General features: G+C 46.2%; 6 protein-coding genes across 6 annotated transcripts in view; 3 read left to right on the top strand and 3 right to left on the bottom strand.

The window, feature by feature from the left end:
* Positions 1-211: 211 nt before the first annotated feature.
* On the bottom strand, positions 212-572 carry PADG_11785 (uncharacterized protein; the record flags this gene model as incomplete). Its single annotated transcript, XM_010762206.1, has 2 exons — positions 212-313; positions 381-572. 2 exons carry the CDS (start codon positions 570-572, stop codon positions 212-214), a joined length of 294 nt encoding a protein of 97 aa, XP_010760508.1.
* A 2,271-nt stretch (positions 573-2,843) lies between these two features.
* On the top strand, positions 2,844-3,508 carry PADG_04559 (uncharacterized protein; the record flags this gene model as incomplete). Its single annotated transcript, XM_010761995.1, has 3 exons — positions 2,844-2,937; positions 3,136-3,231; positions 3,330-3,508. 3 exons carry the CDS (start codon positions 2,844-2,846, stop codon positions 3,506-3,508), a joined length of 369 nt encoding a protein of 122 aa, XP_010760297.1.
* Positions 3,509-4,057: 549 nt separating this feature from the next.
* PADG_04558 (mRNA-binding ribosome biosynthesis protein NOP4) lies at positions 4,058-6,250 on the bottom strand (the record flags this gene model as incomplete). The annotated part of the gene is made up of 1 exon (XM_010761743.1): positions 4,058-6,250. One exon carries the CDS (start codon positions 6,248-6,250, stop codon positions 4,058-4,060), a length of 2,193 nt encoding a protein of 730 aa, XP_010760045.1.
* Positions 6,251-6,630: 380 nt separating this feature from the next.
* On the top strand, positions 6,631-7,707 carry PADG_04557 (DNA repair protein RAD10; the record flags this gene model as incomplete). Its single annotated transcript, XM_010761994.1, has 1 exon — positions 6,631-7,707. The coding sequence occupies one exon, from the start codon at positions 6,631-6,633 to the stop codon at positions 7,705-7,707; it is 1,077 nt and encodes a 358-aa protein (XP_010760296.1).
* Positions 7,708-8,291: 584 nt separating this feature from the next.
* Positions 8,292-11,049, top strand: PADG_04556 (uncharacterized protein; the record flags this gene model as incomplete). The annotated part of the gene is made up of 4 exons (XM_010761742.1): positions 8,292-9,423; positions 9,571-9,857; positions 9,918-10,042; positions 10,101-11,049. The coding sequence occupies 4 exons, from the start codon at positions 8,292-8,294 to the stop codon at positions 11,047-11,049; spliced, it is 2,493 nt and encodes an 830-aa protein (XP_010760044.1).
* Positions 11,050-12,434: 1,385 nt separating this feature from the next.
* PADG_11784 (uncharacterized protein) overlaps positions 12,435-15,685 on the bottom strand; it is a gene marked incomplete at both ends in the record, with an annotated part of 4,600 nt that continues 1,349 nt past the window's right edge. Inside the window, 8 exons of the mRNA XM_010762205.1 lie at positions 12,435-13,112; positions 13,199-13,398; positions 13,462-13,577; positions 13,640-14,169; positions 14,241-14,416; positions 14,492-15,086; positions 15,141-15,296; positions 15,351-15,675. Coding sequence (XP_010760507.1) covers positions 12,435-13,112; positions 13,199-13,398; positions 13,462-13,577; positions 13,640-14,169; positions 14,241-14,416; positions 14,492-15,086; positions 15,141-15,296; positions 15,351-15,675 — 2,776 coding nt within the window. The remainder of the gene's footprint in view (positions 13,113-13,198; positions 13,399-13,461; positions 13,578-13,639; positions 14,170-14,240; positions 14,417-14,491; positions 15,087-15,140; positions 15,297-15,350; positions 15,676-15,685) is intronic.

Below are 15,685 nucleotides of genomic sequence, written 5' to 3'. Positions count from 1 at the left end.
ATAATATAATATAATATAATATAATATAATATAATATAATATAATATAATATGATATGATATGATATAATATAATAATAATAATAATATATATAATATAATAATAACAATAGTAGTAGTAGTAGTAGTAGCAGTAGTAGTAGTAGTAGTAGTAGTAGTAGTAGTAGTAGTAGTAGTAGAAGAGTGAGAATGCTAGAGCAAAGGGCATTCATTCATTGCCGGTGGAGCGGACCAGCGGGGGTTGATCGAAGGCTAAGCTCAGGTTCGAGGATCCCCTTCCCCCCCCCACCCACCACCGTATTGGCAGCGGCGAACTGCGAACAAGTGAGCGGCGAACGGCGAACAGCAGCTAACTAACCAAAGGCAGGAGGCGCTAGCTACCCAGGCAAGAAGGATGTTTGTTTGTTTACCCCACCCCAGTTTCAACTCATCCACCCTCAGCTGCCCGAAGGCTGCCTTGCCTGGCAGTCTCGCAGATCCTTTCCCAGGGTGCTCAGGATGTATTTTGCTCCAGGCAGGAAAGGGGACTTGCCGCCATGTCTGGGATGTCTCATAGTCGTGCCCATTAGTCATTGTTTGCGAGTTTATCCGAGTCGTCCATAGTTACTTGTTGAGACACAGCACAAGAACACACACACACACACACACACACACACACACACACACACACACACACACGGCTCAATTCAAGAGTCTCGGGGTGGCAACACACACGGGTGGCTGGCCAGCATTGTAATCCTTAGCCCGGCTCTAGGTAGCTTTGGGCTTAGCCAAACCACCCAAACATCGGTGGTTGGTCCCAACTGTAGAAAACCCAGTTAAAAAAGGCTTAATCCCCAAGCCGTTCCCGTCTTCGTCTCAGGGGGGGGGGTATGGCTTATGATCAAAAGGCCGCCCGCCCACATCAACATCGTCACCACTTCCAACCACTTCCAAACTCTTCCACGAAAACGCTTTCCATGGTGTGTTCCAAGTATTGGAAGGGCGTGTCGTTTCTTCCTTTCTCCTTTCCACACAAATGAGCAACGTAGGACATACCGGGCCGATTGTGGTCGATTGATCGTCTTTAGATGGCAGCCATGATAACTACCCGTCGTTTAATTGTTCTCAGTCCAATAGCTGCTCGTGAAGTGGGTAATTCAACTACAGAGTATTGTTCGCCCAATCCAATTGGCCAACAGCCCTGTCTTTTCGGAGTTGTGCCACGGCCGCCCCATCATCTGCTCTGCCATGTCCGCTTGAAGATGTGCCACGATTGGCAGAATAACTAATTAGATAGGTACGCCATTGGAACTAGCCCGAAATAAAAGGCAGCTGCTGGGTCGGCACCCATGAACAACAAAAGGGTTTTTTTTTTTTATTTTTTTTATTTTATTTTTTTATTTTTTATTTTTTTTTTTAGTTGCTATCTAGAGGCTGGCCAAGGAGGTAGTCATTCAACAACCCCCTTGCAATGTCTCTCTGGGAGACATGGGACGTTGCACACTTACCTAGTTTATTACTCAATCGCCGTGTTTCCCCTCCAATTGCATATCATTACTAACCCTAATGGACGAAGGAGGCATTCCGGATAGGTCGCTTATGCTTTACATCCAAGCTTTTTAGCCCATCCGCTGTCATAAATCGGCATAAGCGCTGATATTTTCCAAGATTCGTTGCTGTTCTTCTGGTGGTTCCTGTGTCGTGCTGGATGCTAGATATCGCGTCAGCGATTGCCGAACATTTCCGGACATACAATGTGTCTCTGAGCCTGTGATTCATCTGTCCCACTGGTGATTAACCCGCTCAGATAGGATCAATACTTCATCCCATGCAAGAATAGCGGCAATGAGAGAGAGAAATTACATGGCTTGTTCTGCGAGCGGGAAAGCGTTGAAAAAGGGAAGAATCCATTCTTGACTTCATTGGCATCACTTAAATAAATATTCGCACGTCATGAGCGCATAGTTAATCTAAAAGAGAGAGACTCGAGGGGAAAAACAAAGGAACTTTGCAGCTAACAGATTCGGCACCTTGCCGTTATTTTTCCGGACTATGGACGTGGGTTGAACGGAATTTGAATAGTTCAGACCCCAAGACTCTTCCCTCATTCATATTCAACTCCTTTCATATTATCTTAGTTCATGCAGGCAATTATCTGTAGCAGTTAGTGGTTCCCGAACTTCAACACATGTTGGGGCGGTGTTTACTTTGGGGCCATCGAGCTTTCCAAGTAACTAGCAGCAGGATGAATGCATATACACTACGTATCTAGATACAAAACTAGCCTTCTGACAATTTGTATAGTTACTCTCTGCGTTTATCGTGGCGGTTCCGAGACAAAGAGTCAAACACCACACTAACAGCTCCCTGTCAACCCTATTTCAAAGTGCAGAAGCTAAGATCCGGGACGCAGTTCCGTTTTCCAAATCCAACGAGGCAGGCTTTTAACTAACCGTGTAGACTATATATATATTCAGAATACATATAGATGGCCCCCCCCTTTTTGGCATTGACATCTTCACAAACTCAGCGACATTTGGCTGATTGCGGGGGCATTAGCTAGTTACCTCGGCGGTTTTGTTTCTTTCAAGCACGTGATGAATTTCCCCGCCAGCAATTGGAATCTCCGGGGAAACTTGAAGTGATTAAGGATTGTCAAAGCATCAGAAACTCATCCTATACAACCAATCCGCAATAGTATCTTATATTCTTACAGCTTAAGATACCATTTCTTGATCTCCCCCCCCCCCCCCCCCCAAACCAGCCACCCCCAACTCCCAAACCAAGCAGTAATTAAACAACCGGCCTCGGAGGCAGGAAAACTGCTCCCTGGGCATATAAACTTTTTGAAACTGCACTGCAATGGCGAGCAAAGGGCTTATGTCCAAGGAGGCGACCAGCCTTGATCCGCCAAAGGATGATCTAATTTCACTGGAAGAGCTGGCCAAATCAGATGGTGAGTCCAAACTTGTCTCAGCGTTGCGGTTTTCCCAAGTAACTACACCTTTTCAACAAAGGCTCGGCTGTTTTCCACCCGAACTTTAGTCTTCTGTGCTTTCCCTTTCTTCTGTTATCATTACAAGTCTATCTATCTATATATTTTGTATTTCAACGATATTGGTTATGTGCGGATCTAATAATATCTTTTCATTAGGAACTGATCCAAACCGTCCCACCCTCGTCGCCATTAAGGGTGTCGTATTCAATGTCTCAGGAAACCCGGCTTACGGACCCGGTAGGAATTACCATGGTATGTCTTTTGTAATCTGCTCCTTTAAATATATGGGTTATAAGACAACCTTCGCGACCTGGGACTCTATGATTAATCTCCATTTTTGGCCAATGCAGTATTCGCCGGTAAGGACGCTTCGAGAGCTTTAGCATCTTCATCGTTGAAACCGGAAGACTGCAGGCCAGACTGGTACGATTTGCCCGATAAAGAGAAAGGAGTGCTAGAGGAGTGGTTTGCGTTCTTCAGCAAGCGGTACAATATCGTGGGGAGAGTCGAGGGGGCTACAAACACCTGAAGGTCGTCGTCAAGTGAAGCGGAAATCGGGGGTGAAAAAGGAGGACGGGCTTGGAGAGTGGTTCAAGGAGTGGGTTTTTTTTTCCTTTTTTTTTTTTTTTTTTTTTTTTTTTTTTTTTACGAATGAAATGACTTCCCACTGTTAGATTATATGATTTTAATCGGCTGGATCTTGATCCGACTGCGGCTGTGGGAAGGAATAAATAGTATCAGACTGGAACATACTACGTCATATCTGATACCCCACGTTCCCCCTTCTTCCCCATTCACACGGGATGGCTTCTGGTTATTATACAGTTGTTTGTCGCCGCCTTTTTTTTTTTTTTTTTACGTCCTCGTTTCGAGCATAAAAGTTAACAACTGAAAGAGCGAGGAAAACTTGTAAAATTAGTTAGATATCGGGCCGATTTGTGTACAACTCAGGGAAAGTAATTTATATTGCCCTGTTTCCCCTTCTTCTGAACGCCAGGAGATACAAAGTATACGTGGGAATGAGGGCTATAGCCAATGACAACCGACAGCCCGCCCCATCAGCGATGATGGCCATCGTTCAATCCTTCCGATTCCTCCTCAACATTCTATTTTTTGCAATGATCCTGTTTCTCTTGGCAATTTGATTATCCTTCTCGGGTTTGGAATCATTAGGCTTGGATGCCCTTGTCATGTTTTCGTTTCCTTGTCCGTCACTCTCAACCCTCTTTCGCTTCGTGCCTCTAGGAGTATTAGAATTGAATCTCGAAGAATTTCGCTGGTGTGAAACTCCGTTCCTCGAGGCCCATTTGTGCTGCTTCTGTCCTTCCTCATCATGATTCCGTGACTTCTCCTCCTTCTCATGTCTCCTCTTGACAACCTGTGCGTTCTCAATGGCAAACTCGACAATGAGTCGTTTCTTTTTCCCGTCTGGGCCTGCAACAACATGGCCATTCAGCCATCGAAGTCCCATCAATGCCGAGCGGTGAGAGTAGTATTCAATAAATCCATATCCACGACTCCGACCCGCTCCACTCTTTTCGTCAATCTTACTGCCCTCTTTCCCCTCGAAAACGACCTTGGCTTGTCTGATGATTCCTTTACCCTTTGACTTTCGCAGTTTTTCTGCTTCTTTCATATCCTCGTTACTCCGCTGCAGTTCCTCTCTCGACAATGGTTCACGCAGACCACTCTTTACGTCTTTCGCAAAACCGACAACAGCCTCTCTCGCGAGCGCCTTGAGAGCCTTGGAGTCGATGTTTCGAGGTAAGTTGCGGACTGATAGACGTGTGAGACTTAGGTGCAACACCGGATTGCTCTTGATGAGCTTCTGTCGTTGCTTAGCGGAAGCTTCTCTCATTGCAATTTCCGAAGGGGAGAGCTGTTTGTAGAGAGCAGAAGTCGATGGGATGGTTCCTTCAGACAAAAGGAATAATCGTCGTTTGTCTTTGTCTCGAGTCTCCCTGCGAGAGCTTCCTTCAGCTTCTAGTTTAACTGCTTGAGATTTGCTCACTGCGGGAGATAACTGTAGAACGCGACCGTCCATTGTGTATCTCCCTGATGGATCCTTCTTCTCATCTTCGAGAACGGAGTACTTTATAGTAGATGTTTTTGCCTTAGCATCTTCCGCTCGGGGTAAATCTGTCCGTTTCGGCGCATCGCGGAGACAAGAGTTCGCATTTTTTTTGTCCCAAAAGCACACAAAAGCAGTCCCCCTAGGCCTGTCTGTCTCTGGATCGAATACGACCCTGGCATACCTTAAAGGTCCAAATTGAACAAAATGCTCGTAGAGACTTTCATCTGTAGCAGTAAAGGGTAAGTTGCGGATAAAAACTGTTGAAGCGTTCCGGTCATCCTCAACTTCTGCATGCACTTCTTCATCGTCATCGTCGTCGTCATCGTCGTCAACGTCTTCCCCTTCATCCTCATCATCCACTTCACCCATGGCGACATCGTCGTCCTGGTTCTTAGTCTCCTCGTCCTCTTCTCCACTCTTATTATCCTCTTTCTCAGTTCCATTGTCCTTAACACCATCCGTATGATTCTGCAACTCATCCCATACATTCTTCTCCGCAGCCCAATCGACTGCCAGAGTTCGCCCGTCAACCTCCTTCCCATTGACGGCCTCTAATGCCTTCTCCGCGTTTTTCCTGCCCCTCAAAACCACAAATCCAAATCCAGAATGTTTATTGCCTTTCTTTGGAATTACTGCATATTTAACTTTCCCAAAACTTCGAAAAAGGACCTCCAATTGCTCCGGTTCAGCTATGCTCCATGGCAGATTTCGAATGATGAGTTTTGGAGGTTGGACCAGTGCTTGTTTATTCTCCCTCTCCCGTTTTGGCTTAGAGGTGGAAACGCTTTTCCCTCCCTTCTCATCAACCTTTCGATGGCGGGGTTCCGCAACCTCGATCTTTAGTTTCTTGCCGTCAAAAACGGAGCCGTTAAATTCTTCTAGAGCCCGAGCAACATCTTCACTGTCTGCGAAAGTGACGAATCCGTAGCCTTTCGATTGCTTTGTTTGAGGGTCAAGAACGACGGTAGCATGTTTTAAAGGATATGATTGCGAGAAGTAATCGGTTAAGCTCTCTGTTGTGGCCGATAAAGGGAGGGAGCGCACGAACAGTGTTCGCCGGTTTTTGGCTTTTATCGGGGACAACGCAGCATCAACATCTGGAAGCGCCTCAGTTTGTTGGTCTGTTGCCGGAACTCTTCCATCTTCCTGAACACTTCCACTGTCTGATAAACCTCTTCTATTTCGTGTATCTGTCATGCTGAGAATCTGGGCTGCTTCTTTTTAAAATCGAAGTTGGAGCAAAATAAACTTCACTGCTGAAAATTAAGGTGGATTTTGAAATTTTAACCGCGCGTTTGTCGTTAGTTTTTGAGTTACTTAGCGCCAATGCTGGTTTATCTTTCCAATCAAAACACCACTTTCAGTGCCAAATCCAGAGAATTTAATATATCGATCCAATTAAACCAGGCCGACACAGCCTCTATTCTACCAAATTAGCGACGAATAACAGGAAGACAAGAGGTGCAAGCAGGCACCGAATTTCCGGAAGCTCCAATATCCTAGCACCCCCGCCGCTTCGTCCTATTATAACTGCTTCAAACATTTGCTTGGTTGCTTTGGTCACGCTATCAAACAAAATGGATGACGAATTTGGAGATGAACCGGATTTGGTTGCGTTAACTAGGCCAAATCAACCAGATAGAAGCCCAGCGCGGGCCCCCGCGCCAGTGGCAGATCGTGCTACAGGGGTCCAGCAGCCCAAGCCCCAAGCACTTCCAAGCAGATCAGGGCCTGCTGCCATTCTAGTATCTGCAAGACAAAGAGGGAACCCCATCCTCAACCATGTTAAACACGTCCCTTGGGAATATGCTGATATTCCCGCGGACTATGTGGTTGGGAACTCAACCTGTATCCTCTTCCTCTCCCTTAAATACTACCGTCTACACCCCGAGTACATTTATTCTCGAATCAAGGGTCTTGGGGGGAAATATAATTTACGAATCCTTCTCATCATGGTTGATATCCCGAATCATGAAGACAGCCTTAAGGAATTATCGAAGACGTCACTGGTCAATAATCTGACACTCATCCTTTGCTGGTCCGCTGTTGAAGCAGGGCACTACCTGGAGCTATTCAAGTCTTGCGAGCATGCGCAGCCGACTGCAATACGAACTCAACAATCTCAGTCTTATAATGAGAGCCTGGTCGAGTTTATTACGACTCCCAGAATCATCAACAAATCGGACGCCGCTAGTTTGATATCGACATTTGGTAGCTTAGAGGCCGCGATCAATGCTCAACCAGAGCAAATTAGTGCTGTTCCCGGGTGGGGAGAGAAGAAAGTTCAACAATGGCACGATGCTGTAACAAGCGAGTTTCGTATACGAAAATCTACGAAACGGAGAGCAGAACCATCCGGGGGTAAAAATAGAAGAGCTCAGATCCCAGACAACGGCCGTACGGAGGAAGAAAGTGCATTTCTCGCTGCTCATAGCGAGGAATATAGGCGTGACGTGACAGGGTCACAGTCCGCAATCACAAGCAGTCGCTTACACGAAAATAGAAGCGATAGTGTGAATGACACGCAAGTTGAAACACTTATCTCAGAAGAGAGAAGAGTAGAGTCGAACCCACGTCGATCAGGTCAGGAAGAGAAACGGTTGAATGATGGTGTCATGGCAGCGCTTGATCGACTTCGAGAAAACGGTGGCTGAAGCCGTGTCTCCCCCGACTTTGTTATCTACCTATGCTAGCGATTAGAGCATGCCATGTGTGCTAGAACATGTTTACCATCCCAGCAGAATTACTTGGGTTCGCTACCTGGTGACCGATCTTGAGATGGTAGGGCTAGTGACCCTAACAAGAGCTATTATGGTCTATGCCGAGGTTTCTTCTGTGAGAAGTAAAGAACAACCACACCGCAGCCGGATCAACCGCCCTTTTCGAATAGTCATACAGTGGATATTGCGGGATGTTGGTTGGTTTGTGGGGGAGGGAGGTGAGGGTTTGAAATCTGGGAAGAGAATACCACGTACACACATCCACGGATTTCAGCATAGTTTATGGAGAGCTTCTGCAACGAAAGGGGATCTAATCTTTGACCAATCTTGACAGGTGGTGGTATGAGATGCTGCCTATGTACGCAAAATATCTACACGCAGCATAGGTAGCTTTAGAGCGGAACCTAACATAAATGCCTGGTCACTCTTCTTGCCTGTGAATACAAAACAGCAATATTTAGACCCAAAAGCATTAAAATAGGCTTCCAGTACATACCACTAATTATCATTTATTTTCCATGCCCTTTCTGAAATATATATCAATCAAAGTGACACACCATCCCCCACCCCACACAGCAAACTTGGCACCGTTGGGGACTCCCGAAGTCCCACTCCAGCGCTCGGACTGGCCTCCGCCACGTGACCCGCTTCCCCCGAGGCGCCATCGGCCCTTTCCACACCCAACCTCGGAATCTCCCCACCTTGTCCCAGTTTGGAAATCGATCTTGGGCTTTGGACTGGCCAAAGCACCAACCTTTGGAACCCTATCCTCACATCCCTATGCTGCAACCCTGGACCTCATCCCATCCTCTCGTCCTAGTGGTGAGTCGTTGTCCCCTGCAGCCACCAGTTCACCCCGTCTCCTGCATGATAAACTGGCCCCTCAGCGTGGTCATCCCTCCTTTCTCGTTCCCGCAGAATACAGCGTAGTTGTCATTCTTTGCCTGATTAGATCGATACCTTTAGCTGACCGTCAGCGTGGGGCCCTTGAAGATGGCATTATGGGGAAAGCTGCCGCCACGGGGACTGGCAAGGGGAAGCTCTGTGACGCCTCCCCTTTAGAAGGCGCCAGGAGCAACTCCAGATCCCTTGGCCCTCCTCCCTCCGGTGCTTCTACTGCTCCTCAGCCTAGGGCCTCGAATTCTGCTGCTAAATCAGCGCCCAGTAAACCGCAGGAGGGCTCCAAATCTTTTGAATTCGTCTTGGTCACAGATACAGAGTCCCGAAGACAGGTACGGCGCCATGCTATGCGCCAGTATATGCGCCAGCGACGTCTGGAAGGTATAGCACGACTTGAATCATCTCGTGCTCAGGTTAGAGGCTGGGGCAGAAGTGGCAGCCCGGCGACTGGAACTAATCTGTCTCCATCCTCTTCCAGAGTTGAAGAACTAGACGACGATGAAAATATAACGGATCTTAGGAGCAGCTCCAGCGATTCTAGTCGGGGTAGTGTTGGTCCTGCCGAGCCAGACATTCCAATAATGAGAGACGATGAGAATCTAACCAATCAGGGAGATGAGATCATCTCGGCTCTTCTACACGATATTTACTCCTCAGACCCCAAGGCAATGCCAGGTGCGGGATGTTTTGATCCTTTCAACAGCTATCCGTTGAAGTTGAATCGTACTGATCAACATTTGATACACCATTGTAAGTGGCTTTATTACATGTTTGCAAACTCCTCACTTTCATACACCAGCTCGCTCTACATTGGAGTGGCTTGGACACTACAAATATCTCCTACATGTGTATTTCTTTAGTTTCAAATACCTGGCTGTTTTCTCACTTTTCGTTAAGTTGTCACTACATATCCCATGATGATGTATAAAATGGGTGATGCACATCAAAACAACCCCATAAAAGATATATTTCGCCACTTGACTTTGCATGATCCAACACCTTTTCAGGCGATGCTCGCCATTTCATCAAAACACCTAGCTGGCGTGGAAGGCCATAACGAGTCGGTCCAATCACTTACCCACAAAATGCGAGCGTTGAGGATGTTAAACGAAAGATTGCAAAGTGATGCAGGCAGGAAGCACGATGGTACAATCTATGCCGCGGCGACAATGGCAGTGATCGAGGTAAGCATCACTTTCCTGTAGAGTTTCTACCACTTATTGTTCAGCACTGATCTCGTACAGAAATGGTCAAAGGACCGGGATGTTGAACGGATGCATATTCAAGGGATTGAACAACTGCTGCGACGACGGGGAGGTATGAGCGGTATGCGGGCCACCAGCCCGTTTCTAGAAAATGTTTTATATTGGTTCGTGACCGACCCATGACAAATCTTGTTCCGGCTGATTGCTGAACAGTCCTCACAGGGTTGATCTGAGCTGTGCCCCAAGGGCTATTGTGGCAGCCAGTTTGCCCTGGACGGGAGATATACCTGACACAGTGCCTTCGACTCTCCCATACTTGTCTCCTAAACTTCATATACATCTGACACCACACCATCATGTTTTGGGCACAGATCCGCAGGAAATTGCTGGCATACTGCAAGCATGCGAGGACTTTCTTGCCTTTTTCCGCTCCCTTAATGCGTTACAGCATTCACTTATTTCCACCTCGCTTCCCGTTCCTCTAGATCTCAACCATGAAGGTCAAGCCTTTCGAAGTCAAAAACGCAATCTTTTTGACGCTTCAACAACCCTGTTTTCTATCCTCACCACTCTTCCCGATTACGACCATGGGATACGCGACGTTCGCTTTATAGATGAGTATACCTGTATGGCTTGCTTATTCTACCTTAACACCGCTTTGTACGACTCATATCTTAAGTCTCAAAACTTCGACCACTACCTCGAATGGGTTAATCTAGAGCTTAAAGAGATTAACCCATATTCGAACCCTAGCATCTCGTCATTATTATGGGTCTTTATGGGGAATGGGGGATTTATGGCTAATAGGCCATCTGATAAAGGCGAAAGAAGCTGGTTCGTATCGCGAATGGTGCGGGTAGCTAAGCGACTAGAATGGAAACAACATGGCACATTATGGGATAATCTTCGCGACACCCTACTTGGGTTTTTAATTACCCAACAGGAATGTGGAATCGGGAGCGATCAGGTTGGCGAAGCAGAAATAGTCTCTCGCAAAAATTGCCCTGGTCTACTATGGGATGAGGATGAGATGCGAAAACACATTCTAGGACCTCTATACACCGGCCTTCCCACCTTTTCTATGTCTCCTAGCTACGAAAGCTCGAGCTATACTCTGGAGCCTTTAACAACCGCTGGCGATATTAAACCGCCAACTTTCGAATTTCCATGAATTAAACGACCAATGAACGACTGCATACTTCAAACCCTCCCACTTCGCCAGCAGGCTGTCCTTCTTACACCCGATTCCGCCATCTATACCTCATCTATTTGCCGTGTGGCGTCCAATGGTATCTATCACATGTACAGCTCATTATTTGGTTCAATTTCCAGGCTCCGTGACATTTGCAATTCACGGGAGGAGTTCTGTGGAGAATCAACAAAAGATGACCGGTGGGGTACACGATTAACGAATGACCTGATATCCATATTTTTTACTATCTGACTTTACCCGTGGGTGTTCCACGCTTTTCTCGCTCGGGATCGGAATATATACGCGCATCTTTGGATGTTACATTACAAATTTATTAATATTTTACTACTTGGCCGAACGTTGTTTGATCCATGTGACATCACTGGACGTCTCGCTTACTCCTTTTACAAAACAGCAATGCATTTCTGCTTTTTCGAGAGTCTTGGGGTCTCAATTTTCTCAGTTGGACTTCCCTTTAACAGTTTTAAGATGCGTCATTATATGGATACGTTTATACACATCTATTTAAATATCCTCTATTTCTATTTACGGCGATTTAGGGCTTACCTTTCTTGGATGGCCAACAAGGCTTTCGAAGCACAGGGGTACGAGATAGAGACGCACACGGTGGCTAAATTATGTAACTAACAATATCATTTTCTCTGACATTATAATCACTGTTCACGCTCCCATTTGGCAGCATATACAAACAGACTGGTTCGACAGAATTCCTTTTCAGTCGTCTTGGGCTTCAAATGGTGACTAATTTGCCCTGTCACTTCACACTTCTTCCAGATTTGCTCCAAATGGACACACAATGCCTAGTAATTCCCAAATGTGTCAAATGCGGCTATCGATTGTGTCTGTCTAGTCAGAGATTCGGGCTCCAAATCCCATCCCCCCCAATCAGCCAGTGATTTTCTTTTTATTGTTCTCATGGTCAAGACTGTGCTTTGGCTGTCAGGAATTGATATAATGTCAAAATTTGTGTTTTCTTATGATTTTATGCAATGACAACCTCTGGTGATTGGCTCTAGTGGTTCTGAACTTGTCTCTCATTTATGTCAATTCTTTTTTAAGTGCTCAGGTGCATTATACCTAATTTTATGTTCCGAGCACACGTGAGGGTGTGGAGTGAATCTATGATTATTTATGATGCAGGCATGACACTCACTTCTCCTTCACAACCTCTGAATTAGGTCTAATTTGACAATGTACATGGCTTTATTTATGAACTAGATAAAACATCCACAAGAACAAGAATTAGATGCAAATGATCACCCTATTAACACACTAGATGAGAAATTGAAACAGATCTTTTCAACATCATAAAACAATTGTGATGGAGAAGATTGTGAGGATTATTATCCTTCTTTATCAGGAATCTTTTGATCCAACGACTGTGCCAAGCACATTTCATAGTAGATTCCTTTCTTTGCGAGCAGCTGTGCATGCGTACCAGATTCCAACACCCTTCCCTTCCCAAACACAAAGATTACAGAGGCATCTTTAATCGTCGACAGACGATGCGCGACAGCCACCATCGTCCTACCGGACGAAGCCTTTTCCAACGCCTCCTGTACCACTTTCTCAGACTCCGTATCGAGGGCAGAGGTTGCTTCATCAAGCAGAAGCAATTTGGGAGAACGGATCAGGGCTCGAGCAATTGCGATGCGCTGCCTCTGGCCGCCAGACAACTGCGTGCCGCGGGAGCCACAGAGGGTGTTGAAACCGTCAGGAAGGGAGGAGATAAACGTGAACGCATTTGATTGGCGAGATGCCTCTTCAATCTGCTCCTGTGTTGCCTCTGTTTCGAGGCCCATGGCAATATTATCGCGGATGCTACCCTGATACAAAGTTGGTTCTTGTTGGACCAGTGCAACCCCCCGGCGATATGCGCGGGGACACAGCTGAGCGATGTCCTGCTGGTCGAATTTAATACAGCCGGAACTGGGGTCATAGAAGCGTTCTAGAAGCGCGATGATGGTGGATTTGCCACAGCCGGATGCTCCCACAAATGCAGCAAAGGAGTTTGGTTGGATCTATATATTCTTCATTTAGCCTGTGGTTCAGTTCTCAAGAGGTGTGAGGGTCCACCAAAAGGGGAGGGGGGGGGGTAAAAACTAACAGTAATATTTATTCCACAAAGGACGCGAGCATCGGGGCGTTGGGGGTAACAAAACTCAACATTTTCTAATTCAACAAGACCTTTACCGTGTGGTTTCTTATCCAAATCTGTGTCAGATGTATCCTCATGGGCTTGAATTTGAGGCTTAAGACTCCGAAGCCAAAGTATGTAGTTTCCCGCAATGCGTGCGTTCGTTATACCTTTACTGGGTTTAGCTTGCCTGTCCCTGTCGAAATCAAGAAAAAGGGTTTAAGATGACTTACTTGTTGTATATGAGAAAAACTGAGCGGCAGCTTGACCACTGAAAATAACACCCACAAAAACCATGAAAAATTGGTTCAAAGAATACACTCTGAAAGATACAAGACGGCCGCCATACCTTTAAAGAAAACCATCAGTCTTCGTGCCAACCAACGATGTAGATGTATTCATAACGCTTACCAGAATCCGAGACACATCACAAGGAAGTCGATAGATTGTGCCAGGCTATACCAAAACATTGTCCATACCACATTCCTTATAGAATGTTTAACAATTCCGTTCATACTACCTTGGTACCTGGACAAAATTTGGGTCTCTAGTGCTAATGACGACACAGTTCGTATGGCCGATACCGCTTCATTCGCTAGGGCTGCGGTCTTCGAAAACCGTTCCCCCGTTAGGGATTCAAATTTGACTTCGAGTCGAATGCGCAGATATCCGCAGATCAACAACGGTGGCAAGCCGCCGCATATGGTGACCAGCGCCAACTTCCATCCAACTACGAGGGCGAGGATACAACTTGAGACCAGGTTAACAAGCACAATTATCATAAGGGGTAGGTTGAATCCTAAAAGATCCTGTAGTTGGGTCGGTTTGGTTGATAGATTTGATGCCAAAGCACCAACAGCATTCTCAGGCTTGTCAAAGAATTCCATGTCCTGCCGGAGGAGGGTGTTAAATATTTCCAAACGATATCGATGCGTGCATACCTATCAATATATGTATTAGTAACATCCATGGAGTAAGCGAACGTTATACCTTCATCGTAAAGTAAACTAACCTGGGCGATACGATTAGAAAACCATCCAAGGGTGAAATACGCAATCAAAATCCCAATTGCGACCATAAAAAACATAAGAGCGAAAAAGTTGCCTCTGTCTACCATAGATTGCCCCTCCAGGGTGAACACCGTTATTAAGCGAGAGAAAATAACTGCTTGCGCAGGGTACACCAGCCCTATCGTTTCATATATCAATAAAAGTTTCAGAGAAAAAAAAGAAGGGCATGATGTCGTGATGATTTAACACTTACCGCCCATAAAACAAGATATGACAACAAAAATATATTGAATCCCAACTCCTTCTTGCTCTTTCAAGAATATGTATAAACAATGCAACAGGCTGTACTTATTCTCAATAGAAGAATTTCCCGATCCAACACCGTTTGTCAGTGCAGGTTGAATTGAAGATCTCGTTGTCGTTGTTCGCATTAATGAGATGCCCTGTCCTGCTTCCGTAGGTTCATATCCCTCAAGAGCACTCTCCGGCTCATCGTCTTCTTTGCTACCAAGATCCTGAGCACCGACCAGTCGTGCATATACGCCACCGGCGGCAATCAATTCCATATGGGTGCCTTGTTCAACGACCCTGCCGGAGGCCATGACGGCAATGTTATCAGCGTCTTTAACTGTGGCAAGCTTATGAGCTATCACAATGGTGGTTCGATTTTCAGAAACTCGGTCAATGGCCTCCTGAACAGCCCTTTCCGCGCGCGGATCCAGAGCGCTAGTCGCTTCGTCCAAAAGAAGAACCTTTGGATTGGAAATGACGCTTCTAGCAATGGCGATGCGCTGTTTCTGTCCTCCAGATAGCATACTCGCCCGCTCCCCGATTTCCGTGTGGTATCCCTAGCAGCTGTGTTAGTCAAGATTTGGATAAAATTTTGTGACAGCTCTTCATACCTTCGGGAGTCCCTCGATGAAGTCATGGGCATTTGAGAGCTTGCAAGCTTCGATCACATATTGCATTTTCTCCGATTCTGACAGGTCCGCTATGTCTGTTCCGACTAGACCGTGGCAGACATTTTCGAACACTGTGCCACTGAATAAAACGGGTTCCTGGGGGAGGTTAGCTCGAGTTCATTTGGGTTGAAGACCAAGGGGGTCAAATACTTGTTGAACAAGCCGAATCTGCGTTCGGAGCCAGCGAACATTGAGTTGATCAACACTGCAGCCGTCGAGAGTCAACGTGCCACTCGACGGGTTATACCAACGTTCGAGAAGGCCGATTATAGTACTTTTTCCACACCCACTGGGACCAACCAGTGCGGTGGTTTTTCCAGCAGGGATTCGGAGATCTAACCCACACAGAACGGGATAAGCAGGCCTTGAGGGGTAGAAGAAATGAACATCCTTGAGTTCGATATTGCCGTTCAGCTTGTTTGGCCGGAGGCCATCTTCCGATAAGGGGTCAATTTTGGAATCTCGATCTATGGTTCTAAACAGCT

The sequence above is a fragment of the Paracoccidioides brasiliensis genome (genome assembly GCF_000150735.1).
Source record: "Paracoccidioides brasiliensis Pb18 unplaced genomic scaffold supercont2.5, whole genome shotgun sequence".
Classification (NCBI taxonomy): domain Eukaryota; kingdom Fungi; phylum Ascomycota; class Eurotiomycetes; order Onygenales; family Ajellomycetaceae; genus Paracoccidioides; species Paracoccidioides brasiliensis.
Note: the sequence above shows the minus strand (reverse complement) of the source record. Positions and strands in the feature narration are given on the sequence as shown.